The sequence below is a fragment of the Anopheles funestus genome, chromosome 2RL (genome assembly GCF_943734845.2).
Source record: "Anopheles funestus chromosome 2RL, idAnoFuneDA-416_04, whole genome shotgun sequence".
Classification (NCBI taxonomy): Eukaryota; Metazoa; Arthropoda; class Insecta; order Diptera; family Culicidae; genus Anopheles; species Anopheles funestus.
The window spans coordinates 11,614,588-11,639,051 of record NC_064598.1 but is presented as its reverse complement, the minus strand read 5'-3'; the positions used below and the strand labels follow the sequence as shown (position 1 = coordinate 11,639,051).

The 24,464-nt window shown below is 45.3% G+C and overlaps 7 protein-coding genes across 8 annotated transcripts; 2 read left to right on the top strand and 5 right to left on the bottom strand.

Annotated features, from left to right (window-relative positions):
* Positions 1-4: 4 nt before the first annotated feature.
* LOC125765896 (uncharacterized) lies at positions 5-5,849 on the top strand. Its single transcript, XM_049431397.1, has 8 exons — positions 5-86; positions 154-1,542; positions 1,623-2,114; positions 2,189-2,282; positions 3,595-4,148; positions 4,212-4,664; positions 4,753-4,883; positions 4,958-5,849. The coding sequence occupies exons 2-8, from the start codon at positions 268-270 to the stop codon at positions 5,664-5,666; spliced, it is 3,708 nt and encodes a 1,235-aa protein (XP_049287354.1). The 5' UTR covers positions 5-86; positions 154-267; the 3' UTR covers positions 5,667-5,849.
* A 62-nt stretch (positions 5,850-5,911) lies between these two features.
* Positions 5,912-7,583, bottom strand: LOC125765946 (histone deacetylase 3). The gene is made up of 2 exons (XM_049431496.1): positions 7,426-7,583; positions 5,912-7,306 (listed from the first exon to the last, which is right to left on the bottom strand). Exons 1-2 carry the CDS (start codon positions 7,581-7,583, stop codon positions 6,163-6,165), a joined length of 1,302 nt encoding a protein of 433 aa, XP_049287453.1. The 3' UTR covers positions 5,912-6,162.
* Positions 7,584-8,738: 1,155 nt separating this feature from the next.
* On the bottom strand, positions 8,739-11,214 carry LOC125765969 (transmembrane protein 185B). The gene is made up of 5 exons (XM_049431529.1): positions 10,730-11,214; positions 10,560-10,630; positions 10,355-10,460; positions 9,663-10,255; positions 8,739-9,581 (listed from the first exon to the last, which is right to left on the bottom strand). Exons 1-5 carry the CDS (start codon positions 10,765-10,767, stop codon positions 9,343-9,345), a joined length of 1,047 nt encoding a protein of 348 aa, XP_049287486.1. The 5' UTR covers positions 10,768-11,214; the 3' UTR covers positions 8,739-9,342.
* A 1,324-nt stretch (positions 11,215-12,538) lies between these two features.
* Positions 12,539-14,069, top strand: LOC125765967 (pre-mRNA-splicing factor 38). The gene is made up of 3 exons (XM_049431528.1): positions 12,539-13,410; positions 13,492-13,687; positions 13,819-14,069. Exons 1-3 carry the CDS (start codon positions 12,753-12,755, stop codon positions 14,018-14,020), a joined length of 1,056 nt encoding a protein of 351 aa, XP_049287485.1. The 5' UTR covers positions 12,539-12,752; the 3' UTR covers positions 14,021-14,069.
* Positions 14,045-17,175, bottom strand: LOC125765908 (WD repeat-containing protein 3). Its single transcript, XM_049431432.1, has 2 exons — positions 16,779-17,175; positions 14,045-16,720 (listed from the first exon to the last, which is right to left on the bottom strand). The coding sequence occupies exons 1-2, from the start codon at positions 16,934-16,936 to the stop codon at positions 14,119-14,121; spliced, it is 2,760 nt and encodes a 919-aa protein (XP_049287389.1). The 5' UTR covers positions 16,937-17,175; the 3' UTR covers positions 14,045-14,118.
* A 106-nt stretch (positions 17,176-17,281) lies between these two features.
* Positions 17,282-17,978, bottom strand: LOC125765995 (uncharacterized). Its single transcript, XM_049431568.1, has 2 exons — positions 17,703-17,978; positions 17,282-17,638 (listed from the first exon to the last, which is right to left on the bottom strand). Exons 1-2 carry the CDS (start codon positions 17,746-17,748, stop codon positions 17,364-17,366), a joined length of 321 nt encoding a protein of 106 aa, XP_049287525.1. The 5' UTR covers positions 17,749-17,978; the 3' UTR covers positions 17,282-17,363.
* A 126-nt stretch (positions 17,979-18,104) lies between these two features.
* Positions 18,105-24,336, bottom strand: LOC125765927 (uncharacterized). 2 transcript variants are annotated; one of them, XM_049431462.1, is made up of 4 exons: positions 24,049-24,336; positions 19,913-21,164; positions 19,367-19,597; positions 18,105-19,298 (listed from the first exon to the last, which is right to left on the bottom strand). In XM_049431462.1, the coding sequence occupies exons 1-4, from the start codon at positions 24,054-24,056 to the stop codon at positions 19,155-19,157; spliced, it is 1,635 nt and encodes a 544-aa protein (XP_049287419.1). In that variant the 5' UTR covers positions 24,057-24,336; the 3' UTR covers positions 18,105-19,154. The 2 variants fall into 2 exon arrangements, with proteins under 2 accessions (XP_049287419.1, XP_049287418.1); XM_049431461.1 differs by lacking the exon at positions 24,049-24,336 and adding an exon at positions 21,295-23,016.
* Between the last annotated feature and the right edge of the window lie 128 nt (positions 24,337-24,464).

Genomic DNA, 24,464 nt, shown 5'->3' with positions numbered 1-24,464 from the left:
CGTAGCTGTCAAGACCTGTCGGCAGTTGCTGGCAACACTGGTGGAGTGACGCGGAAAGTAGTTGCGATAGTTGTGTGTGCAGTGCGGTAAAATCAATTTTAAACACATTTCATGGCAATTCCTTGATTCGCAAGTTACACATAATTGTTCCAGAATGTAAACGGTATAATTGGAATCTGCTACAGTACTTGTGGAACGTTGGTATAGTCGCGAAATCCGTTTAAGGCACCCGTATATTCCTCGAAGTTGTGATTATTGGGAATCAACATGGCGTCCGCATCAAACATGGTGACACTTTACCTAGAATGCTGGCGAGATGAACTGAGTGCAGCACAGAAAGCCGCCTATGAAAAGGCAGAAAAAGAACATAATGAAATTCGAAACAAGCTGAAAGAAATTGTCGACGAAACAGGCGGAAAAAACATATTTTCCGGGCAAGTGTTCACCGCGTATCAGGTGCTGGGTCCGGTACCGGGATTGGATCAAATTTCGAAACCGGTCACTGCACTAACGCGTAAAAAACCATTGCCCGTATTACAATCTTCCCTTGCCCCAATGATGGTAGCTTCTCCGTCACCGGAGTCGACGGCAAGCGCCCGTCGTCGTGGTCGAAGGTCGGACTTTGCCGTAGAAGATGATCCGGAGCCGGTGTTGGATATTCCATCGGACGATGTCGATGAAGATTATATCCCCCTGTCTAAACGTATGAAAGTGAAGGAAAAGGAAAAAACGATTACACCTAAGAAAGTGAGAGACGAGAAGGTCAAAACACCGGAATTAAAAAAATCACCCAAACCTGTTGGCTCAACAACGGCAAAAGTTGCTGCCATCTCTGTGCGGCCTACCGAATTTAATTCGATTGGCGGGCTGCAGGTTGGCGCCGAAAAAGACAAAAAGAAAAACCTTCCCGAGCCTTCCGCGGTTGTAGATCTCACTAAAGACGATGCGGGCAAACCATCGGCAGATTCGAGAGAGATATCGTTTAGCAAAATTCAAGGAAAAACTTTCCCATCGCTCGTAGTACTTGCTAGACCTTCGCTACGGGTGACCGATAAAGCTGTTTCCGATCGACCACAGCTCGATGGTAAGGTGAAGAACGTACTGGTGCATCCAGCGCCCAAGTTCACCGAATGGCTCATACAGCAAGGATTGATCAAATCGGAACAGACGTGCCAAATCCACTACGACAAACCGCTCAAGTTGGGCATGTATTCGGATACCTCTAAATTCCCGTACTCGGGTGGTTATTTCTGGATAAGCGATTGCTGCCCGACCCGATTCACGTCCGTGTTTCATGGCTCGCTGTTCGAAGGCTCACCTCACCCGCCTTCAGTGATTTTGAAGCTCATCTATCACTGGGCCTGCCAAACTAATGTATCAAATGTGGTGAACTGGGTAAAGGTAGACAACGTGTACTTGAAAAGCCTGTACACATTGTTGCGATCGGTTTGCACGCTGGCATTATGCCGACACATGAAAATGCTCGGTGGTCCCAAAAAGTCCATCGAAATAGGAGTAATTTCACTCGGAACGACAACACAGGTATGTTGAGTATTGGTGTGTGTCACCAGCTTTGGATGGTCCAACATGATTTACCATTTCCCCTCCACATTTCTTCACAGGATGGACAACAGCGCCAGGTGAAGGTGGAGGTATTGGGTGTGCTCGATCCGGAAGCTAAAATTCTTCGACTACGTGCCGTGGAACCGTTGCATGACGCCGAAAAAAGCTATAAGAAAAGGTTTTCCAAAATTTTGGAACCTCTCGCCGATTGGGTCGATAAGGAGAGCATCATCCTAACCGATCTTACCGTTGACAAAGGTACGCTGAACAACATGGGGTACAAAACCGTGATACAGGTCCCAACGTCCGAACAGACCGCGAAAAATAGCAACGCGAACATAATGGATTATCTTCGGCGCATCGTACCGCGAATGTTCCAAAACACGTTGTCTCTGCTGTCGCGTCAAATCATTCAACAGTTCCTGAACGAACTGGTATGGCGTGAGCTGTATGGAAACAGCCCAGGCAGTACGTTTGATAACATCGTGAAACACCTGGCAGAGGAAGCAAAAATTGAAACGAAGGAAAGTTTAATTACCCGCATGCACAAGGTAAGCGATGGATTTCCGTGTTTTTTTTTCTATTTGCTCACATACATCTATTTTTCTTCTCTTTATCTCTCCAGGCCGCCGCTGATCCCTTCAAACAATGGAATATTGTTTCCGACCTTCCAATAGCGAAAGTTGCTGGGAAGCGTGGACGAAAACCTAAGGATCACTGTTAGTATTCACAGTTTTATAATACCGTACACAACCTGATTGCTCCTTCTTTTGTCTTGGTTATAATTTCTCAAAATGATAACAGTCGTCTAATGTTTATGGCGCCATGTTTATCTTTTGTTCATTCATATTTTTATTATAAATGAGGTCATGCTTGAAGCATTTTACACTCATTTATACAACATTAAACAATGGCGAGCAAAGACTAATCGCCTCCATCAGCTGAGTTGGACATATACACATTTGATTCGTGTTTAAAAATATGTCTAACATTTTAAACCACAATTGGAAACTGTACATCTTTTAAGACACCGTACATAATTCGCGCTTATCTGCATAAATTGGAACAATTTTGCCATGAATAAGAACTGCTAATCATATGCAATTTAGTAAAACAGATCTGTTGATTTTTTCTCTTTTTGTAGCACGTAATTTTACTATTCTTAAGTCCGATTTTATTGTCGTTATTATCGGTGTTCTGCACTCTTTGGAGCAAGATAAAATTTGTTTTATCATGTGAAACGATTTCTAACAATGTTTTTATGGCCCTTTGTGAGTAATAAAATTGGCTCCGTCTAGGAAACGTGGATGGATTGTCTAAAATAGATCGCCAATAGTAGATAGCTAAGGGATAAATTAGTTTAGGAAGCAAAGCTAGTTCTTTTCCCTGCCAATCAACCCGTTTTTAAATTAACCTCCCTGGAAATATCGTCCGAGCGAACTCTGTAGCGTGCTTACTTCTATCTGGTTTTACGAATCACTTCATTTCATGTTTTTCTTTTCTACTTTCAGCGTTGTAGAGTTGGAAGAGAGAGAGAGGTAGAGGGACTAGTTTTTTACGCTCTTTTTTAAATCTACACACACCCGACTTTTTCTTCTATAGACAAGCCTGCATTAGTTCGCAAAAGTAAGCCAGATTCGCAAAGCACGTACCGTGGCGCGTTTAAGTAAAGTTCAGATTAGGATGAGGCAAAGAACTTGTTTTTTTTCTTCTATTTTGTTATCGTACGCTGTATTCCATCTACAAGATAGGCATTAGCAGAACCGGCAGGGTTTTAAGTATATAAGGCAAAAAGTTCACAGCAATAGTCGTATCATGTGCGTGTGTGTGTGTGTACATGCACTTTGTATGCAATAAGTTATGCAGTGCGCTTTTTAAATTAAAGCAAATAAAATTAATCAAAACCTTGAGCATGGGAAATGCGTATGACATAACTCAGATTACGTTTCTTTTATTTCGAGAGAAAATGTTTTAAACAGTCCATGTCCCGTGTTATCTTATTGTATGTTTTCTCAAATCGCATCCTTGTAGCTATCAACGCATCTGCTGCGTCCGCTAACAGCGAGGATGACCCGGCGGCGGTAGCAGCAGCAGCAGCTGTTGCTGCGGCCAGTTCAGCGCCGAAAAAAAGTATTCTCAAAAAGGTGAAAACTGAGGAACAAATGACGGCGGCATCGATGGCGGCAGCAACTGTTTCACCTTCCGCTGCGAATAAAACGGTTCAGAAGAAAAAAGAAACCCGCAAAGACACTACGGTACAGCTGGAATCGTACTACTACGGAAGTGTGGGAGGTACAGAGCTGAAAGAGTCGGCATTACCTTGTCCCGATTTTGAAGTACCATGCCCGGAATGTCCGGAATTGATCTTCCGTTCCAATTTGGAGCTGCTCGATCATTTGTTGGAACACGCACATTATTCTGTAGCGTCGAAAAAGGCAGTGGACGAGACAACGGATGAAAGAGGTGTGTGTCGAACCTGCCTGCAGTGGGTGGCCCATGGCGAGGAAGAGAAGCATAAGTTGCTATTCCATCCGCTGGACACGAAATGCGTACTTTCCAAAGGAGCTAGCTGTTTGATTTGTGAGGTAGGTAACTGAAGCGATTGGACAGCGGGCAACATCTAACAACATGCATATGATTCTTTTTAGGTACGCTTCAGTAACGTATCGATGCTGGTAACGCACATGGCGAAAACTCACCTGCCCTTGGAAATGCCGTACCGTTGTGCTGGATGCGATTTTCGCAGCTCCATTCTGCAGCTAACGATCGAACACTTCTATGCGCAGCATAAGGGTAGTATCCTGTTGCAGTGCCCGATCTGTCTGCAGTTGGGTTGCGCATATCGTAGCGGCACGGAGGGTGCTAACAGCGACGAGTCAGCGGATCCGTCCGTACCATTGATAAGTAATGTGAAACAATTCTTGGCCCATTTGCGGAAACATAACGATAAAGCGATCTCGAAACGGTGCAAAAAATGTGCGCTAAGTTTGCTCTCCAAGGGTGAACACAAAATGCATCGTATCTTTTGTCACGTGGCCAACGCTGCAGGCGAAGCGGTTAAAAGCATTACAAGCTCAGGGACGGTCATCGAAAAACCGATGGTAATTTAAGTTTTGATTTTGCTCTAATCTGTTCTAGTATCGTAACGAAACTAGTAATCATTCATGTAATGTGTTTTTTTTTTTGTAGAAAAAAGCATCGCCAAGGGAAAGTACGTCGTATCGTGTTGTAAAGGCGTTTAATAAGCTGGAGCTAAACCTGAAGAGCGGTACCATTTGTCTCGAGTGTGGTAACGATTTCGATCAATACAATCACATCATGTAAGTGAAGTTTGTGCTTGCAGTAAAAAAGTATATGGTTTTTACGAGTTTCGTCTGTATTTCTATTACCACAGCGGACTACTGCAGTGCATAATGTGCAAGTATCAAACCACCTGTCTTCCGTCGATGATGAACCATTCAATATCGTGTTGGTCGAACGCTTTCTACACATCACACAAATATCAGGCAGCGAACATTAGTCAGGAGATGCATTGCAAGTGTGGCTTTTCTTCGTACGACGGTTCGGCTTTGGCACGGCATCTGCTCGTATGTTCCCGTAGCGATGCCGTCTATACTTCTGTAGAGGCAGCCCAAGCGAACGAGTCCGAGCGAAGCATGCTGGATATGCTAGGACTTGTGCGTCGGGACGAAGATGAAGATGTCGGTACAGCGGCAACACACGAACAGGTACCGGAACAACAGGATCACCAAGACCGTCAAGAACCATCACCTACATCACGGCACGATACCCCCGAAGTACCCGAAGTTTCTTTCGATCACGTGGAACATGAGAGCGAGAAGGAAACAGCTGAGATCGCCGAACCACCAAACGTCGCAAACGAACCTGTGGCGAGCGATATTGCTTACGATCCTTCACAGTCGCTGTACAACATTGCGGGAACGGGTGAACAACAATTCACCACACAGCTGAGCTTTGACGATCTGGGGCCACCATCGGTTTTGCCTGTACAGGATAATGATCTTACCCCGCAGCTTAAGGACGATTATCAATCGCTGGCTACACCCCGTGTACCCGATCAGCCAGATTATCAAGATACGTAGCTTAATCACTTCTTTTAAACGTATGACAGCGGCATCGGCGCTGTGTGATCGCTTCACAATTAATGCACATGAAGCCCCATGTTGTTTTGCGTTTACATTTTATGTATGGTGAACTTTTGCAAAGTTCAACGAGTGCAACAATTGGAATAAATTTTTAATATGGGCAGATCCTCGAAAAGGTGAGTTTTACGTACTTCTCGCGTGTTAACATCAATCCGAAAGCCAGAATGAGAAGCGGGTTCCCATAAGATTTTGAATTTTTGTTTTATTGCTAATCGCATCCTAGAAAGTAAAAGTAGTAGCCCCACCGGCTGTTTCCGTGGAAGAAGCAGTCTTCTTACTATAGCTGTAATTGTGCAGTCCAAGACACTACACACTGCGCATGGAAGAGATTTTTCGAAAAGATATCCCGAAAGGTCGATCCTGCTCTGAAGCACAATCGTTTCTCGTTTCTTACAAAACAAACACATCTTACACGCTACACTATACCTACAAGCTAGGGCTCATTTTCACTCTTCTCGTTGTCGTTATCACCGTCATAGAACTCGTTTTTAGGCTCCACCAGCCGGTCTTCGTCCTCCTGCGATATACGCACATCCGGGTTCGGTTCCTCCGTCTTCACCGCCTTCAGCTCCTCCGGCAGTGCGTCCTCGGGTATGTCGAACATCTGCACACTGGGCGCATGCTGGCACATCTTCAGATTATCGTAAACATGCCGCGTGATCGCTTCCAGATATTGCTTGCTGTTCGCATTGTCCTGTCTGCTCGGTATGTCGGGATGTAGCGTAAAGTCGGGTGCGAAAAACTCCAGATAATCGTTCATTGGCAGCTCGTTCGAGATGGTTTCATCGATGAGTAGTGACGTTTCGTACGTCCAGCACCGTGCTACGTTACGCAGCGTGTACCCTCCGCCACCAACGACCAATGTCGGCACATTCAGATCCTTGACGAACTTCACGCACTCGCCGTGGCCCTTCGTGCTGAGCGAGAAGCAACCCAACCGATCGCCAGCCAGCGAATCTGCACCACACTGTAGCACGATCGCAGTAGGCTGATAAAACTCCATGACAGCCGAAATGACCGGTTTAAACACTTGCACGTAGCTTTGATCGTCGATGCCTTCCTTCAGTGGAACGTTCACAGAATAATACCGACCCGATTCAGCACCAATTTCGTACATATCGCCCGTGCCGGGAAAGAAGTAGTTGCCGTACTTGTGGAACGACACCGTCATGACGCGATCGGTCAGATAGAATGCTTCCTGCACCCCATCACCATGGTGAACATCAATATCAATGTACAGGACGCGCGGGTGATACTTCAGCAGCTCTAGAATACCTATCACAATGTCATTTACGTAGCAAAAGCCGGATGCTTCGAACTTTTTCGCGTGGTGCAAACCGCCCGACCAGTTGATGCAAATATCACTGTGATTGTGGTTCAGCTTTTGGGCACCCTCCAAGGAAGCACCGGTATACATGGCGCAAAACTCGAACAGCCCATCAAACACTGGACAATCGTCGCCAACGTTGAACACGGAAAGACACTTGGTGTAGCCCTGAATGTTTTGCGGTGTAACGCGCTGGAGGAACTCGATGTATTCATCACTGTGAAACCGGCACATATCATGCGCACTTGCTCTGTATAGAGGAAAAAAAACATCGAAGAAAAAAAAAGAATACAAAACATAAACAGGAATAGTTAATGTTTTATCGCACCGCAACTGACGGTCGGTAACGTTGGTTAAACTACTGCTTACTTGTATGGTCGATAGATTTGCATTTTTTTATGCAATCCATAGTTCATCACCAGATGATGGATGACCGAAAGCCGATGCGGTTTCATGGGATGTCCTGGTCCATAGTGAAAATTGCCTACGTCCGGGTTAAAGAAGTATGACACCTTCTTAGTACCCATAATCACCTCCCTTCCAAGCCCCGTGCGCGGAACTTTCTCTGCTCTGAATGCTACTAGCGGATAAGCCGGATCAGATGTAGATGGTGTCGGATTCTTCCTCGTCGTCGATGTATTGCTTCCAAGCGTAGATGATTAGCAGAAAGAAAACGGCACTAAGCAGACGCCTCGTTAGACTAAAGTCTAACGTATTGAGCTTTAAGTCTAAGCGGTCGAATGTGGTGTCCTTTGCGGTTGATGATGGGCCGATTGAATCGTTGAGATAATAATCCAGCAGCTCATGACTTGCTTCCGCCGTGTCCGTGCATTCGTACACTGTAGCGTTTAGCTCTTCTTCGGATGCTGTAGCTAAGGCTGCGTTTGAAAGTTTGTTCGTGTAGCAGGCGGTGAATTGCGGCGTTGTTTGCACTAATTGTTCTACGAGAAGCGTGCTGCTGCGATGATTACTATGAGTATGGTAGCGATGCGTTGTCTTTACGGTTGTCTCATTGATACGATCGATGCTCATCTATGGCTTTCCGCGGTTCCTTATCCGGCACGAAGAAAAAACGGAACGCAGCAGCACCTCCAGCCCATTTTGAACAGCGCAAAAACACTCGCCCGCAATGTCGCTGGAATGGAAACCAGATTACCGTTTCTATTTCAGCACATCAAACTAACTGGTCGCTGTGGGTCACCAGCACCAGCAGCAAACGAAGCCGCTGCACGCTCTGACCCAACAGTGTGTTCTGCGACACTGTACGTGCTAGTGCTGGTTCTGGTAGCACAGCAACCTAGGACCACCGTTATCGATCGAATGCGGTCTTTTATGTAACTCCGGTATAGCCGCTTTCGGGAAAACTACTACTGCACACACTCTGGTAGTTTTGCGCCACAGCGGTAATTGATTTTTCGTTGGCACTTTCGGGTCACGGCGGCAATCTGTTGCGGATAAAAAATGCAGCAAATGCAGTGGCAAACAAAATACACACACGTAAAAACAAAGCTTCCCCCAAAACTGATGTACGCGTTTATATCGACGGTTTGAGAGTTCCCATTTGTCAACAGAGCGAGCCGAAACAGTGGGAGCCAAATTTAGAACATAAACAAGAGAACTACTCACTGTACGAAAAACAATGAAATGGTAAGTAATATAGTAGACAACAATGAACAAACAAGTTGTAGCTTTTTTCATATGTTTTTTTTTGTGTTACAACGATATTTGCTACTATCAATATTTACAATAGAATCTGAACCTCCTCTACACACAAGCCACACAAAAGCTTCGTACATTCCAGATCGAAGGAGAATAAAAATTACGATAATTTGTCCTACAAAAGCTTTCATGCAGCTGTACGATGCTGTAAGCAGACGACCCACCGGTACGCACTTAACGATGTTGGCAAAACTATGCTAAAACATTTTCCTTCCTACTTCACAATAATGTCGGGCATTGCATATTGTACCGTTCTATAGTACTATCTATCGCATTTCTCTATAATTTAAATATTGTCATCTTCCCTCCTTGTAAACGCGTCGAGCGGAGAGATTTTTAGCGCACCTTCTCCGAAATACGCCATCTACAAGTTCCTACTATTATCGATAAATATGCATTTAGAGTGCAATGGTAGGGAACCCTTTTTAGTCGATTTTAACTACTCCCAGACATGACACGTTATGCTCAAATAATCTAACCGAATCTGTACGAAACGCAAACAAGAAAGCCATTTAAAGTGGCCTCAATTTAGCTAATTTTTTTTCTCCTCTTCTATGTTTAAACTATTTAATCTGGTAGCTCTATACTAACGATTGGTACTACGGGCTTTAGATGATCATTCTTTTTCGTGAGTGCCTTTTTACTCTTTTTGTCGTACTTTTCGAAATCGTCCATCTGTACGTTGGCGCTATCTAGTGGCACAGTTTGACCGCTGTCCGTGTGATATGATATGTTTCCGTACTCCTGTAGACATGGAAGCACACCGAGCAGGAACTGACTAAAGTTTTTCCGTATACCAAACCACCCTGAGGAGGAAAAAGGAAAATGCATTTCATATCCAGTATTGTTGGTGATGTTGAATTGAGATTAAAATGTATTCCACTTACATTTGTTCCCTCCTTTGGCATTGAAACTGAGTAGTATCAGTGTGAACAAAGCAACCAAAAGCGGACCAGCCACGGCTATGTATGGCCAGTTCAAATCTTCGTCCAACTTATCGGCAAGCAGCACCTGAAACACTAGCACTGGAATAACGGTGGCACAGTTCCCGATGGCGGAATAGAACGCAGATTTCTTCTGCTGGGCCGAAACCTCCGGCGTGCGTAACAAAATGACGCTAAATATGATGCTGTACAGCACAGCCACCAAGCTAAGGCAGAGCACAATCCATAGGGGCACGAACACCACTTCCCAGCTCCACGACACGAGCCCATCCAGCTTGAGGGGTAGGAACACGAACTGCAGCGCATTGACGGCACAAAACAGCTCGAGCTCGAACGAGCGATCGTGTTTCACGGCCCACACACAAGCGCCAACGCTGGCCGCACTACCGAATATCAGTGGGATGAATACCAGCACCCAGAGGTGCCGTCCGGAGGTAAGCCGATCGCAGGCAAGCAACTCAAACATTAGCAATATCAAATGCAAGGAAAGCGATATTAACATTGCTTTGAAGTGTGAATACGAATCACCTTCGACTCTGGAAAGGAAAGTTGCGATGAGAGGTCAAAAAGCGTTTGATTCGCATGCCAACACTGCTCCGTCAGCTCAAGGACACTCGTAGTCCTGACAGGCTTACCTGTAGTGTGGATGGCGACACCAAACAACGGCACCCACTATAGCGCCAAGCGTTGCAATCGATTTCCATACCCATAGCGGCACAAACACGACCCAGTAGGGCCAATCTGTAAGGACAAACGGATGGCACAGTGAGCGGAGTTTGGTGGCGCTAATAAAGAATGTTTGTAGGATTGCTAGCCCACATCTACCGAACCCATACTCACCGATGAATCCGTCCAATCGGAGACAGAACAATATAGTGAAAGTGAACAGACAGCAATGGACTACAAATTTACTGCACACATAAAAAAGAAAGATAAAAAACGATTCATTTTATTAACAATGTCCCTAGTGGCAAGTGTGTTGGCAAATGTTCACCTTATGTGCACCTTACCTGGGATTAAAATCTTGAAACAAAGATTGCAGATTCATGTTGCTTCTGATTCTGTTTCGCTGTGTGGTTTAGCATTCCGTTTCCATGTCCATCGGTAGTGTAAAATTAGAAACAAGTTGGATTTTTTGTAGAAAACTGTTCAAGCATCCGAACAATAACAAACTCTTGCTGCAGATAGTTTCCCTCGTGTGTGCGCTCTCTCTCTCTTTTGCTTTTGCACTTGCTTCTTTTATTGCTTCTTGTTGAAGTCAAAAAAGACAACGCACTAGGAAACAAATGAAATCAATTTCTATTAACTAATGAAACTCTGTAACTTGCAAAGTTATTTCTTGCGTTGCGTTTTTATTTACGTTTCTGTGAAAGTATTTTTAATTCTTTCGCTGCATATGTTTTTTTGTGTTTGTTTTGTTAAACTGACAAAAGTGTATAGCACCATGTTGGATGCTTGAATGCATGGTGCAATGAGCATGGTTTGGAAGTACGAATTTATTAAATTATAAATCAATCCCTTTTTCAAATAAATTTACACAAAATGACAACTATTTGTTGCATTTTTTTTTAAATCTTGAATTAGAAACCCATTCAAAAACAACTAAATTTGTATAATTGTACGTACAGTGAACCGTGTATACATTGCTTGAGGTTTAAAAGTGCTGCTGTCATGGAAGGTACAGCATTTATTTCAACGTCGATGACCGTGCAGACACAGTGTGTGCACATTTATAAACACCCCGACAGACAAAGAGACCTCAAATTTGAGAGAATGACGGTAAAATTCTCTCAAATTTGAGAAAATTACGGTAAAAGATCAAGAAGAACATGGAAAACGACGGCGAAACCCGAAAAAAAGCATGAAACCCTTGATTGTGTGTGTGAGCCGACAGAGTTTGTTGAAGCTAGAATTGTTTCCATCTCGTTCTGACCTACATTGTTATCCTGCGTCCTTACTCTAGCGTTCATCCCACACTGTGACGAGCTCAGTTTGCTGTGCGCTAAGTCCAGGGTGGACGTGTTGTGGGACTTAGCAAATTTTATATTTGTTTGTGCGTGAATGATGCGCGGAAGTTTGCAAGTATGCGCGATTGCTTTGTGCAGTGCAATATGCTGACCAGTATTGTGATTTATGTAGAGTTGATGTGCCTTTTTATGCCATTAACGTGTGGTGTTAGTTTTTTCCCTACACTCCGTGCTTGCTTCGGCAAGCGCATTGAAATGTAGTGAGGGAAAAAACTTTCGGTGCATGTTGTGGAAACTTCTTCCCCTTTTTTCACGACTATGAATTCTGTTGGTGCTGTGTTTGGTGTGTGAATGTTTATGCGTGTATTTTGGTGACAAATAGTGTCAAACATATTGTACGCGTTGGTACAGGATAGTGTTTTCGTCTTCCTTTTGTGCTTCTTTTGTGCTGCGTCATTCGCCGTGCGCACACTGTAATCCTGTGTGCAGTGAAGGATCGTTTTTTCTTCTTGCGCTGTTTGCCGCATCGTACGCGCACCCTAATCCAGTGTGCAGTGAAGGATCGTGTTTTTGTCGTCCTCTTCGGTGTTGTTCGTGTGTCGTCGTGTTTGCCATGCAGCGAAGCATGCGACATGACACACACTGTTACACGTCTTACACTATAATTGTAGAGCGGTGCTACAGCCCCGCCTACTTAAAAATCATGTAAAAGCTCAAAAAATCAAAAACAGAACGAGAGGTCGCGATACGTTTTTGAATACGGGCGCGCGAGAGGCACATAGGGTTTTCCGATTCGAGCAGTGGCTTCGCGTCAAGTAGTTTAAATGCCCATATTTTGCTATACGGGACACCTTCGCTAGTTTTTTCCGGTGGAGGGCATAAACAACTTTGTTAAATAGATAGCTCGCAAACATTTGTGAATGAAAACTATTCATGGCAGTTTACCGAACACTGGCAGTGAATGGTTCTACTAACGGTGAATTGATTCAACGCAAAATATTCGCCTAAAACTCAGGTAGCGAGCATTTTCCCACAGATACAACGGTAAGCGGTTCCGGCTTGTATCATGGCCAATCGTACTGTAAAGGATGCAAAGAACGTTCATGGCACGAATCCGCAATATTTGATCGAGAAGATTATACGCTCCCGTATATACGATTCCAAATACTGGAAGGAGCAATGTTTTGCACTGACCGCAGAACTGCTAGTGGACAAAGCCATGGAGCTACGGTTTGTCGGCGGTGTGTTCGGAGGCAACATTAAGCCAACGCCATTCCTGTGTCTGACGCTAAAGATGCTTCAAATCCAGCCAGAAAAGGACATAGTGGTGGAGTTTATTAAGAACGAAGAGTTTAAATATGTCCGCGCGCTGGGTGCATTCTATTTGCGACTCACGGGATCCTCGCTTGACTGCTACAAGTACCTGGAACCGCTCTATAACGACAATCGAAAGTTGCGAAAACAGAACCGGATGGGTGCGTACGAGCTGGTCCACATGGACGAATTTATCGATGAGCTGTTGAGAGACGAACGTGTGTGCGATATCATTTTACCACGCATTCAAAAGCGTCACGTCCTGGAGGAAAATAATGAGCTGGAGCCGAAAGTATCCGCGCTGGAGGATGATCTGGATGAGGAGATGCCCAGCGAAGATGAAGCGGTAGAGGAGACACCTGCGCTACAGCCGATCAAGGAGAAAAAGATTGAAGTGTCCAAAGCTAAGGGTAAATCGGTCGAACTCACTCACCTCATTAGAGCGTAGAGCTCAGAGTTTAATTGTAATTTGTTTTCACAATCTTTTGCAGGTGGCAACAAACGGATAGAGCGCTCCGTTTCTCGCGAGCGTCAACCGCTCGAACGGTATCGTAACTACGATACCGGTAATTATCGTGATCGTGAAAACGATCGAGACAAAGATCGGGAACGAGAACGCGATCGGGAAAGGGATTGGGATCGCGATCGAGACCGGCACAGGGAGGTGGATCGTCGCGATCGTCGAGAGTAAGTTTTGACCAACATGCTTTCCATCTCTGCCTAACAACCCTACCGAAGCGAGAAAGCAGGATGGTTTCGTTAGTTGCTTATTATATTCAGTAAATATTTCCATTAATTCTCGCATCATTTGCTTCTAGTCCGTATGGTGAACGCGACCGGCTTAAGGAGCGTGAACTTCGGGACAGGGAGCGCGAAAGACACCGGCGCCACGAACGTCAGGAGGAGCGAGAACGTGAACGACGCAGAGAGCGGGACCGAGACCGGGATCGCGAACATGAGGAAAGATCTCGCGGCCATGACCGTGAGCGTGATTACGATCGAGACCGGCGGAGGCGATAGAATGTGTCGATGAAATATAGAAGAAACAGACGGTAACTATTGCTGTAAAGAGCATGCGTACATTTATTGAACCTTGGGAAATGACACCCGCTGGTGGACTACTTAACGATCTGCATTAACTTTCGCTTAGAAGCTTCTCGTCGCTTCCGGCGGCGATCGCGCTGGATGCGCTGTTTCGTTGCATCCCGGAACAGCACACAACCGTCATTTTCCTCCAGCTCGCGCTGCAACATCTGGCCTGCATGAAGGTTCGTTCCAACCATGTCTCGCAACTCGCTGACCGCCGCCTGTAGCGTTGGAACGATCTTCTGTATCACCGGAAGCAACACCTGATTGCTCACGATCGGTTTCTGGTGCACGCGGAACAGAAACAGCACTACCTTACAGATCAGCTCCGTGTAATCCTGCCGGGCAACGGTAAGCTTTGGTACTTTTTCGAGCAGCACACACACGGCACTGAACGGCAGCAGAAGCAGTGACTCTTCGAGATCGCTCGCCCGGATGCGGGAAAGCACAGTGAGCAGAAACTCGTCGGTGTTGGTAGCCGAGTAGGCGAACATTAGCGGAGGCAACGGACCTTTGCCGCCTTCGTCCTCGTACTCTTTGCTAACCTCCAGACACTCGAGTATACTTTCTGCGCCCTTCTCCGAGCCGATGGTTTTCTTCGACGGAAGCCTAAGACCGGGCAGCCCGGGCACTGTGGATTCTTCGCCCGTGGCAAGCGTTGCATTTTCTAGCTCCTCGCGCTCTTCTTCCTGTACGTCCTGCAAAACGAGTGGCTCCTCCGTGCGATGGAACAATCGCAGGGTTCGATCCGAACCACAGCTAACGATGTACTTGCCATTCGGGCTGATCGCTAGCGCGTGCGCTTCCCCCAAGTGACCGGGTAGGGTGATGATCTTCTGAAAGCTGTCCGCATCCCACTGCTTCAGTTTTCCATCCTTGGCACAGGAGAAGAACATGTGCGTGTTGGGAATGAACTGAATCGCCGTCACGGTATTATCGTGCGCGAGGAGTGATCGATGGCAATCGCCAAAATCCATGCCCCAAATTTTAATCGTACGATCGCCAGAACCCGTTATGATAAGGGTCGAATCGTACGAAATGTCCATCGCGATAACGGGCAGCTTGTGGCCGTAAAGCGAAAGGTAGAATTTAAGACTGTCCAGGAAGAAAATTTTCACCGTATTATCGAGCAGGGCAACCGCAATGTACTTGCCATTCTGGGAAATCCGTACGCATAGTACCGTTTCCTCCAACTTTAGCGTATTTTTGTGCAACAGCGAAAGGACCTTCTGGTCCGATCCGTCACTGTGACCGATAAGCTCGAAGGACCAGAATTTCACCGTCGTATCACCGCCCCCGCTAACACATCCGTGTTTGTCCGGCGTTAGTATGATGCTCCACAGTTCCTTCTCGTGTGCTTCGATACGCTCGATAATTTCGCCGGGAACCACATCCACCACGAGTAGCTCGCCAGATTTTAAACCCACCAGCACGTGTCGATCACCCGGCACAAAGCACGTGCTCACTACGTACCCATCCGTGTCGACCGTTCGTAGAACGCCCTGGGAAGCGCGACTCCACAGCTTGAGCGATTCCGCACTGCCAGACGCAATCGCAAGATTGTCGGAGCTGAATGTAACGGTGCGTGCTTCGGACGGGTGGCCTTGCTTTTGCAACGCGTACAGCGTTTCCGGTTCGGCATTTTTAGCGTCCATATCGAGCGAAAACAGTTGGACAAAGTTTTTCAAAAACGTACAACAGATGCGAAGCTCATTCCGGCTACCAAGCAGCAGATCGAACGATTTCACCTTTTCCGGGGTGGCTATCGTTGTAAGGCGCTTCACTTCATCGGTGAGTGCCAGCTGCCGTACATTGGCTTCCCGTTCATCATGCCCATCCTGTCCATTCTCTATCGTTTTTGTTTTGTTTGTGTTTAGTTTTTTTAAACGCTTCGCCAGCTTCTTCACGGACTCGTCCTCGGAACAAAAGTAGAACAGTTCAATCTTCCTGTCCGTACCGTGGCATCCGAGCACCTGACCATTGACGTCGGCTACGAGGTTAATTGTGCGCCCGTGTCCGGCCCGTTGTATGCTTCCAGCAGCGGTGCATCGGAACGGACTGACGGTACTTTCTTCTTCGGGGCTTTGCACTACCGCCGCACTTGACGACGGTTCATCGGTGATGGGAGATATTTTGTACACAGAAAGCTGCGTATCAGCCGTAGCACACACGAGAAAATCGTCGTTTCGCATCAGAACAATATCCCACACCTCGGTGCGATGATCGACAATCGTTTTGAAGCAACATTGCGTTTCTATGTTCCAAAATTTTATCTGCGTGTCTTTCGAGCTGGACACGACTACGTCTTGAAAGCGTTGCATGAAACAGGCTTGCGTTATTGGGGCGGTATGGCCGGTGAGTCGACATTTTCCCGTTTGGCTCACTACGTCCGATACCACCAGATCGTTGTCCAGCCCTCCGGATACAAGCTTTAATCCAAGCAGGTCGAAATTCAGCGCACTAACGGCTGAACGATGCGAAGCAAAGCTGCATACGGACTGCTTACTTTCGAAGCTGAACAGTTCCACCAATCCGTCGGAATAACCCACCGCAAGCAGCTTATTGTCAGGGGTGGTGCGCAAGAAGGTTACCTCCTGTTTGTCGCGAACAAATTCAACTACCTTCTCGCCAATCCTACAAAAAAGCGAATCAGTTAATGTATTATTTTCGCGGGTCTCCTGTGGTAACCTACCTCATGTCCCATACAAGAACCTTCTCTGCGGCAGCCACAACCACATACCGGCCGACGACATGGTTAATCGTGACGAACGAAATGTTGGCACGACCGCTAGCGATTATGTTGAAGCTCGATACCGGCTTATATGCCAGATACTGCTTTGTTAACCCCATGAGAAAAACTTTATACACTTTCTCGGGCGATTATTTACAAAACTGAATGTGCACCGGCAGCCACAACCCGATTGAACAACACACGTGCATTTGTTTGATTGTTTTGACAATTTTTCTTCGATTTACTATGTGTTTAAAGCCACGGATGCAAGAGTCCGCTTAAGGTGGTGGTACACGTGCACGAACGGCATTGCAATATATTGCTCCGAAAAACATGCTACCATGGCAACATACATATTCGCGAAGCAGTACAAATGTCCAACATATCGTTAGTCCCCCTCTTTTTCCCTATTCCGCCATTTGGATGCGCTAAATGTTTTTTTTTTGGCATTGGAATTATGCTGCTGCGGTGTACGGGCAAAAATGGTACATCTATTTTATTTCCAACGTTTATATTCATGCAGTAATTGAAACATTTGCAGCCAATTTACAGTTCCGTATGTTGTGAGGGAAATTTCTTAAGCACCGCATGGTACAGATTGTAAAATGCATAAACGGACACAGAAAGGATCACTATCAGCGCTCCACCGAATGCTACGCTCAAAAAATTTCCATCGATAATGCCGCTGCAGCTAGACGCCCGGGTGTGTGGATTCCACAGCTCTGATGAACCACTTGTGCTATTCTGCCGCTCGGCAATGAGTCGCTTCATGGTATTCAACCGTTCCCGCAGGACTTCAACCGATTCCGATGAAAGATCCTCTGCAAAAGATAGGTATTTTTTGCACTTAAACAATTGGTCCAGTAAATTGACTGATAGAATTACCATCTCGAATGCTGGTTTTGGAGCTGTTTGATTTTGACGCCGACATTCTGGTGCTTCTGTTGTTCTGACTATACTGGTTGCGATTGCTGTTTCAACGGTTGTCCTCCTTCTTGATAAATGTAAACACGTTTAATGCAAGCTATTTGTTGCGTTTCAGGTTGGATGCTGCGAGACGATTTGCAAAACAGTCCGATTATTGATTTTCTGCCTCTGCTGGATATCATCCGTTTGACAATTGCATTCTAGGTCTCATCTGCGCTGAATCTGAATCGCCGAAACCGTAGTCCTACACCGCATGTCCTTTTCTAATCAGCGACAGCAGTAGCCTCTCGTAACAGGATGCTGAGACGGTTTCGGATAGAACAAAGTACGTTCTTTTTCGAACGCGCTGACAAAATAATATTTGTTTATAATGTTTTTTGTTTTATTAACTAATTCCTCGCACAAATGACGCACACTGAAGTGTTGCTGTACGGCAGGACACCGCCTAGCAGCGATTTTTAAAGTATATACAAACACATGTCTTATGCAGTTGGTACGAAAACGTCCGGTAATATGTAAATGTGGATCTCATCCAAACACCATACACCATATTAGTATGCACACACGCTTGGTTTGTGAGTTGTTGTGCCTATTTTTTAAATTACCACTTTCCTTCGCGGAACTAGGATTATTCAGATCTCCTTAAACGTTTCTTTTTGATGGACAATTATATTACAAATATTCTCCTACAAAAGGACCATCTACAGCTTCCTCGCAAATAGGCCCCACTCTATGCAGTGCAATCAACTCTTTGGCCACGGACGAAATATTGCGCAGCATCGCGTACCAAGGTATATGTTCGCTTTGCTGGTGATCTACGCTAAATATCATCTTTTCAGAGGCTCACCCGTGTAAATTGTTTTTCTACTCAGCCTTGGTGCTTTTTCGACTTTTCCTTTAATGGTATGCTTTACACATTGTTAGTAGCATTTTACAAACAAATTTCATAATTTTCCCCTATATGCGCTAGAACCACACAAACACACATGCCGTGCACACGAAGCCTCGTTCTGTGGTGTGGCTTGCTTCCTTACCTAATTATCACCAACTTATTCGCTTAATAAATGATGGCTTATAAAAAAAAGCGCGATTATCGTGGATACGCGCACACACAGTCCTCGCACATATGACCACTTATAGACCAAAGAGCTTAGCCACGTTTTTTGTTTTCATTTCGCTTGTAAGAAGCCACACAAACAAGCACGCTACATACAAAAAAAATCACAGCTTCTTTACGTGTTTTAAAAAAGGACAAACCATTCGTGGTTTAGTCCCTGGCTGGCTGGTTCTTGTGTTTTGTGATGCAATAGGTTTGCGGCATTCACGATGTTGCTCCGTACTAAGGCCAAACGCGCTTCTAGGATATGTAAATACTCGAGATTCGATACTTGCTTCAGTTGTATTTGGTGCTTAGCTGCTTGCTGTAGGCATCTGCGGTAGTTTCGGTGGCACATACTCGATGTAGTTCGCTGGAAATTGACCTCTCCGGCCATCGATCTCCCCGTACAGCCAATCCGGTGTTATTTGATACAGTACGGCAACGTAATCGTTCTCCTGCAATGCGCAACACGTAACATGTTTAACGTCAAATCATACATTCGTCGCCTACTTTGCAAACTTACCATTATAGAAAGATCTTCGGGTGCTTCCGCCTTAAAATTGTACAGTGCTCGCACTTTCACGGCAGCAACAGTTTCATTGACCTGCGGTTGTTCCTCAGACGTACTGCTAGCTGCTAGTGGCACCCTTACCTCGACGTAGTTTACGGGGAACATTCCTTCAAGGCCACGTTTGTCGCGACCCATATACCATTCGTCGTTCAGTCGCTTCAGTAGATAAATCTTCTCATTTGTCTAAGCGGCACAGAAGAAACAAAAGCGTAAACATTAGAATCAAAACACGCTCGTTTCGATTTGCTCGCAAAAAAAACAAAAACAAAAGCATTACACACGAACACACACTGTAATCGGAGACTATTTTGCTTAATTGTGTGACCTTGCGCTCCGTACGACGTAGTATCGCCGTAGTAGCACACCAATAAGGACATTCTATTATTAGCAGCCTTGCGCCACCTGCTACGACCGATCTCATTTCTCAGTCAACGACACTTGGCTGTCGTGTGTGAGTGTGTGTGTTTGTATGTAGCAAGACGAAAGTATTTTGTTTACCTTAAAACTCAAATCCTCATCCGCTTCACCCTGGAAGTCGTATAGTGCAATACCGTACGGTTCTTCCGTGTACGTCTCATCGGCGAGCGGTGGCGGTGGTGGTGGCGGTACACTCGGCATTGGATGGGATGTGAGCGAATCGAAAGCTCCCGTATCCGGGGCGAAATCATCCTCCACTGATGCATCGTATGCACGTGCTGCTGGGGCGCTGATTTTAGGCGCCACGTTAAAGTTTCGCACTGTCGCCGAATGAGACGGAGTGGATTTTTGGCTTTCTGGATTACTGCTGGTTGGAGGTTTTATTATCGTCGGCATTGACATTATTGGTACCTTCGGTAAAACACTCTGTCCATTGCACAGTGGATCAACGAAGTCCGATTGCTGCAGTTTGCTGTTGATCAGCGGTGCACGAATCTGGGCCGATGCTAGCGGAATCGTACCGTAAATGGCTGGCGATGGTGTAGCCGAAGCATGGCTACCATCAAACGGATCCAGATCACCCCACGGTACGCCAGAGCCAACCTGGTGGTGCCGATTGTTGCTGCTGGCACACGCGACAAAATCATCCTCAAAGCCACTTTCGGCCTGTGACATGTTGCCATTGTTGGGCGATGAGTAGTTCGAGTCCGAGCTGAAACTGTCCACGCTAATGCAATCGCTGCAGGATTTCTGGGTAAAGGTCGGTGAACTGGGCGGTGAATCGAAGCTTATCAGTTGCATCTCTGTGCTTGTACCGGCGGTTGAGCCAGCTCCTGTGCTTCTGGACGATTGGACAAATGAACCGTAGTTTGTACTGCTGTGATGTTCAGTGAAAGTCGTGAAATTTGAAACCTTTCCTGCGGTAGGCTTCGTCGATGGAGGCGGAAGCAATTTCACAGGACCGGAAGCAAAGTTGTGCTTCGGGTGCGAACTAGCACTGCCGGTGTTTGGTTTGCTTGTGGTCGCTCCATTCGAACCGCGTTTATGGCCAAACAAACTGGACAAAATGTTTATCGATTGCGGTTGGTTCGGTTTCTTAAGCGGTGCCGTTGGAGCAGCGAGCAGTTTTGGCGGTGGAGGCCTGGGCGGTGGTGGCTTTTTCGCTTTGACACTCTGCTGCTGATGATGCCCATTTCCGGTGGCGGGTTGGCTTGACGTGCTGCTGGAATCGAACGCACAAAAGTCCCAATCTGTCGTGGGTGTGTAGCGCAAAGGTGCGGTCGTATTACGCTGCGGTGGTGGCGGTGCTGGTCTCGATGGGATGGTCATATTTCTGTAAAGAAACAAACATCAGTTCGAACGGCATTAGAGTTTGATTTACAGATCGCAGACATTGTAACTCTCGAACATGGGTAATAAGTGGACTTTGGTGTCATGATCACGTCATCTGTTGCTGTACATACATTTTAACCCGTTTTCTGGGACGCTCATTGTAACCATAACTGTAGGATATCGCTGCTAGAATATCACACATTTTGAAACTATTGCTACCTAAAGACGCAAAATTTTAATTCCGAAACTTTCAGTCGCTTCACGGCCAACTTTGTTAGGGTTGCACACACATATAAACACTACGCACTGTTATTTGGCGTGACACAAAACAACACAATTGTTCGTGCGAAATTAATTTAAAAAAAATCACAAACAAACGACCTCTTTCTTGCACTGCTCAGTAAACTCTGAAGGGAAACTGCTAGGTTTCATAGGATTTACATTCTCGGTTTATATAGTCCGGGAAATCGGGCGGTAAAACAACACCGCCACGGGATAAAAACGAAAAACAAATATATTTATAATTATAGCAGCGACTACAGCACCACATCATCGTAAAAACAGAAAATGGCGAAAAACAACAACCCGAAATCAGCATGGTAAACGGTTTGGGGAACAAACCGCACGACGGGTTCAATCACCAGCATCTGTGAACTGGGTGCGCTCTGTTGCTGATTTCCACTTTGGTTGCTGATCAAAGTGTGTGCACATGATGCGTATGTTTTCTTCACCTAGAACGTGTTTACTGCCAATTGTTTCACACACCAAACAAGTAGCGTCCCGGTGTTTTACCTGCGGATTAGATTGATGTTAAGTAATTTTTACTATTTGCTACATACTACTGCAGCGTTTGTGTGACTCCAGCTGAGAGTAGCGGATTTTTTTAAAAGAAGATTTTTGATTTTATGAAGAAAAAAGTATTTGCGAGATCGTTTCAATGTCCTACATCCATCGTTGCCAATAGTGGACGCCCAACATTCATTGCCTACTGTTGTTACGTACATGTTTATATGCTCCAAACTGCAAGCGCTATTACGTGAAACCGTGTCTAGTCGTTCTACAGTCAAGCGAAGTTTCCTCTCCCGCTTGATTCAGTTCAGTTCTTCGATGCCATTATCATTCATCGAGGACACACATAGATGCGAAAAATGCGCTTCCATCAAATGTTGTCGTAAACATGTTTTCTTTTTCTTCCACTAGCATATCCAACATGGCTCAAAACTGAGGCGCAGGTTTACAAACGTGTTTTCACTCGAATCTTTCACGTTTCATGCGCTTGAAGCTCGACAAGTGTTGCCGTACGAATTAGCAATGCGTGGCACGGGGCGAACAAAAAAACATTGACTGATAGTTAATTCATTCGCTGTTAATCATTGTTCGATAGTTTAATATTATTAATATTTACTCTACCTTCAATAGTTCGCTGAAAGTCGGTGGTCTTCGAAAACAACAAATGTACGTTACAACAACAAAAAATGCATAATGCACATTTGTAAGGCCTCCTTAGTTCAATCATTGCATAGCATAGCTTTTGAACCAGCTAAAACAGATTGAAACAGATCTAGCAACCGTTGCGCGTATGTAGCTCTACTCGTGGCGCCGCCAACTATTTGATAAGAAAATTATGGTAGTTGCGCACTCGATATGACACAGCTTCGTACATCCGCTGAACAATCCTAATTAGCTGTCGTTTTGATAAAACAACCGACAATGACGACAGTCAACCGCCTACTTGCTACACTCGAAAGCAAGCTCTAATCGGAAAGGAATTGTATTTTGTGACGAATGATAAGTTTAAGTCGTGGGTAAATCGAATTGCACTTGTCAATCCAGCAGCTCGGGCATGCGTGAATTCACTGTCTGATCGAACACATATCACATGATTACAATTCCAGGGCTCTCAGACAATTAGAGACCGTTATGAGGCCAGTATCACAAACGATACCATCAGTTTATTTTTTGCTTGCTGCATTTTTTCTCAAGCTCTTTTACGCATAGGTGCAAACAGGCCTAATTGTTGCTGCTTCATGAACATTTGCATTGTACAAGCGATTCAGCTACAGCGAGACCCTACGGAATCAATTGATGTATTTAGCGAAGCAATAAGTGGTTTCGCTCATCGGCTTTCGTTTTCAATTTATGTCCGTTTGGCGAAACGATTTCCGCCACTACCGCTATTGAATTTGTGTGCTTTTGCGAATAAAATCGCCATCACCTGCGGCGGGACATCACGGACGAGTAACGTTTTACAAAGCACCATTCAAACATTATTGAACGGTTTTTTTTTCAAACTATGTAAGGAACTGTTCCTATGTTAACCAAGCCTATGTTTGTAACTTTCACTGTATCTTTAGATATACGAAATGGATTCAAGGATCCTGATCTTCAGGATTGTGTGTAGGTAGACCCTTTTTTCTGGGTCTCTTTCTTAAGGCTAATGGAAGTGATTTGTGGTGTGTTTTCACCGCACCGCTTATTTGCTTCCAATGGTCAATTGCAACTCAACAAATGGGAACAACGTATTATCGTACCATTGTCGCTGATAATTCTCTGTGCGATAGCAATGCTCACTATGTAACGGTTAAACAAGTATGAAGTCTGCAGCCTTGAAGGACGGCTGATCGACAGAGTTCGTTTCACTTCCTTATTGAATCTCCTGCGTCCGCAATTTAGCGAAGGTACGTAATTTTCATACAGGTGCTGCAACGCACCACTACAATGACACAACAGTGGCCTGCCTATCCGGAGGGATGCGATGTGTTACCACAGTACCAATTAGTATGCCTGTATTCAATTGATCACAGCCTAAAATTGTTTTACTTTTTGCATGATGATAGTACTCCAGATGAAGACAACCACGAAACATGTACTTTTTCCGAACTTACCTACTCATGAGACGAATTCCAGCACACGATAAAACAAATAACAATGCACTACAACGTAATTGTCACACGTAGGGGAAAAGAAAGAACAAGGCTGCTCAAGCTGCGACGATTCCAAACAGCAAACGAGGAAAAACAGATTTACTCGCTTCTATTCCACAAAGCCATTAAATTAAATAGCCAAACTTTTCCGCCGCGAAAAGGCAAATAGAAGCAGAAATTTCGCGAATCTATCTCTAGCAAGTTGCCATTTTTTGAGAACAATGAATGAATCACATCAAAAGTACATTGCAAGAAGGTTGGTCCATAATTCATAGACAAATGCACTGACAGTTCATGTTGACAGTTGGGAGCAATAAAATCATTTGATAACGGCACTAATATTACCGCATTGAATAAGGCTCGAGATTGTTTCTATA

Excerpts from the sequence above, each read along its gene's own strand:
- LOC125765896 (XM_049431397.1), top strand. The coding sequence starts at position 268 with ATGGCGTCCGCATCAAACATGGTGACACTTTACCTAGAATGCTGGCGA. Across the intron at positions 2,115-2,188 it reads TAATTACCCGCATGCACAAG|GCCGCCGCTGATCCCTTCAA; the intron begins GTAAGCGATGGA and ends TTATCTCTCCAG. Across the intron at positions 4,665-4,752 it reads CGGTCATCGAAAAACCGATG|AAAAAAGCATCGCCAAGGGA; the intron begins GTAATTTAAGTT and ends TTTTTTTTGTAG.
- LOC125765946 (XM_049431496.1), bottom strand. The coding sequence starts at position 7,583 with ATGGGTACTAAGAAGGTGTCATACTTCTTTAACCCGGACGTAGGCAAT. Across the intron at positions 7,307-7,425 it reads CAAATCTATCGACCATACAA|AGCAAGTGCGCATGATATGT; the intron begins GTAAGCAGTAGT and ends TCCTCTATACAG.
- LOC125765969 (XM_049431529.1), bottom strand. The coding sequence starts at position 10,767 with ATGAATCTGCAATCTTTGTTTCAAGATTTTAATCCCAG. Across the intron at positions 10,461-10,559 it reads CCGATTGGACGGATTCATCG|ATTGGCCCTACTGGGTCGTG; the intron begins GTGAGTATGGGT and ends TTGTCCTTACAG. Across the intron at positions 10,256-10,354 it reads TGTCGCCATCCACACTACAG|AGTCGAAGGTGATTCGTATT; the intron begins GTAAGCCTGTCA and ends TTTCCTTTCCAG.
- LOC125765967 (XM_049431528.1), top strand. The coding sequence starts at position 12,753 with ATGGCCAATCGTACTGTAAAGGATGCAAAGAACGTTCATGGCACGAAT. Across the intron at positions 13,411-13,491 it reads TGAAGTGTCCAAAGCTAAGG|GTGGCAACAAACGGATAGAG; the intron begins GTAAATCGGTCG and ends AATCTTTTGCAG. Across the intron at positions 13,688-13,818 it reads GATCGTCGCGATCGTCGAGA|TCCGTATGGTGAACGCGACC; the intron begins GTAAGTTTTGAC and ends ATTTGCTTCTAG.
- LOC125765908 (XM_049431432.1), bottom strand. The coding sequence starts at position 16,936 with ATGGGGTTAACAAAGCAGTATCTGGCATATAAGCCGGTATCGAGCTTC. Across the intron at positions 16,721-16,778 it reads GTTCTTGTATGGGACATGAG|GATTGGCGAGAAGGTAGTTG; the intron begins GTAGGTTACCAC and ends GCTTTTTTGTAG.
- LOC125765995 (XM_049431568.1), bottom strand. The coding sequence starts at position 17,748 with ATGTCGGCGTCAAAATCAAACAGCTCCAAAACCAGCATTCGAGATG. Across the intron at positions 17,639-17,702 it reads CAAAACCAGCATTCGAGATG|AGGATCTTTCATCGGAATCG; the intron begins GTAATTCTATCA and ends TATCTTTTGCAG.
- LOC125765927 (XM_049431461.1), bottom strand. The coding sequence starts at position 21,365 with ATGTGTGATATTCTAGCAGCGATATCCTACAGTTATGGTTACAATGAG. Across the intron at positions 21,165-21,294 it reads CCCAGAAAACGGGTTAAAAT|AAATATGACCATCCCATCGA; the intron begins GTATGTACAGCA and ends GTTTCTTTACAG. Across the intron at positions 19,299-19,366 it reads CCGAAGATCTTTCTATAATG|GAGAACGATTACGTTGCCGT; the intron begins GTAAGTTTGCAA and ends TGCGCATTGCAG.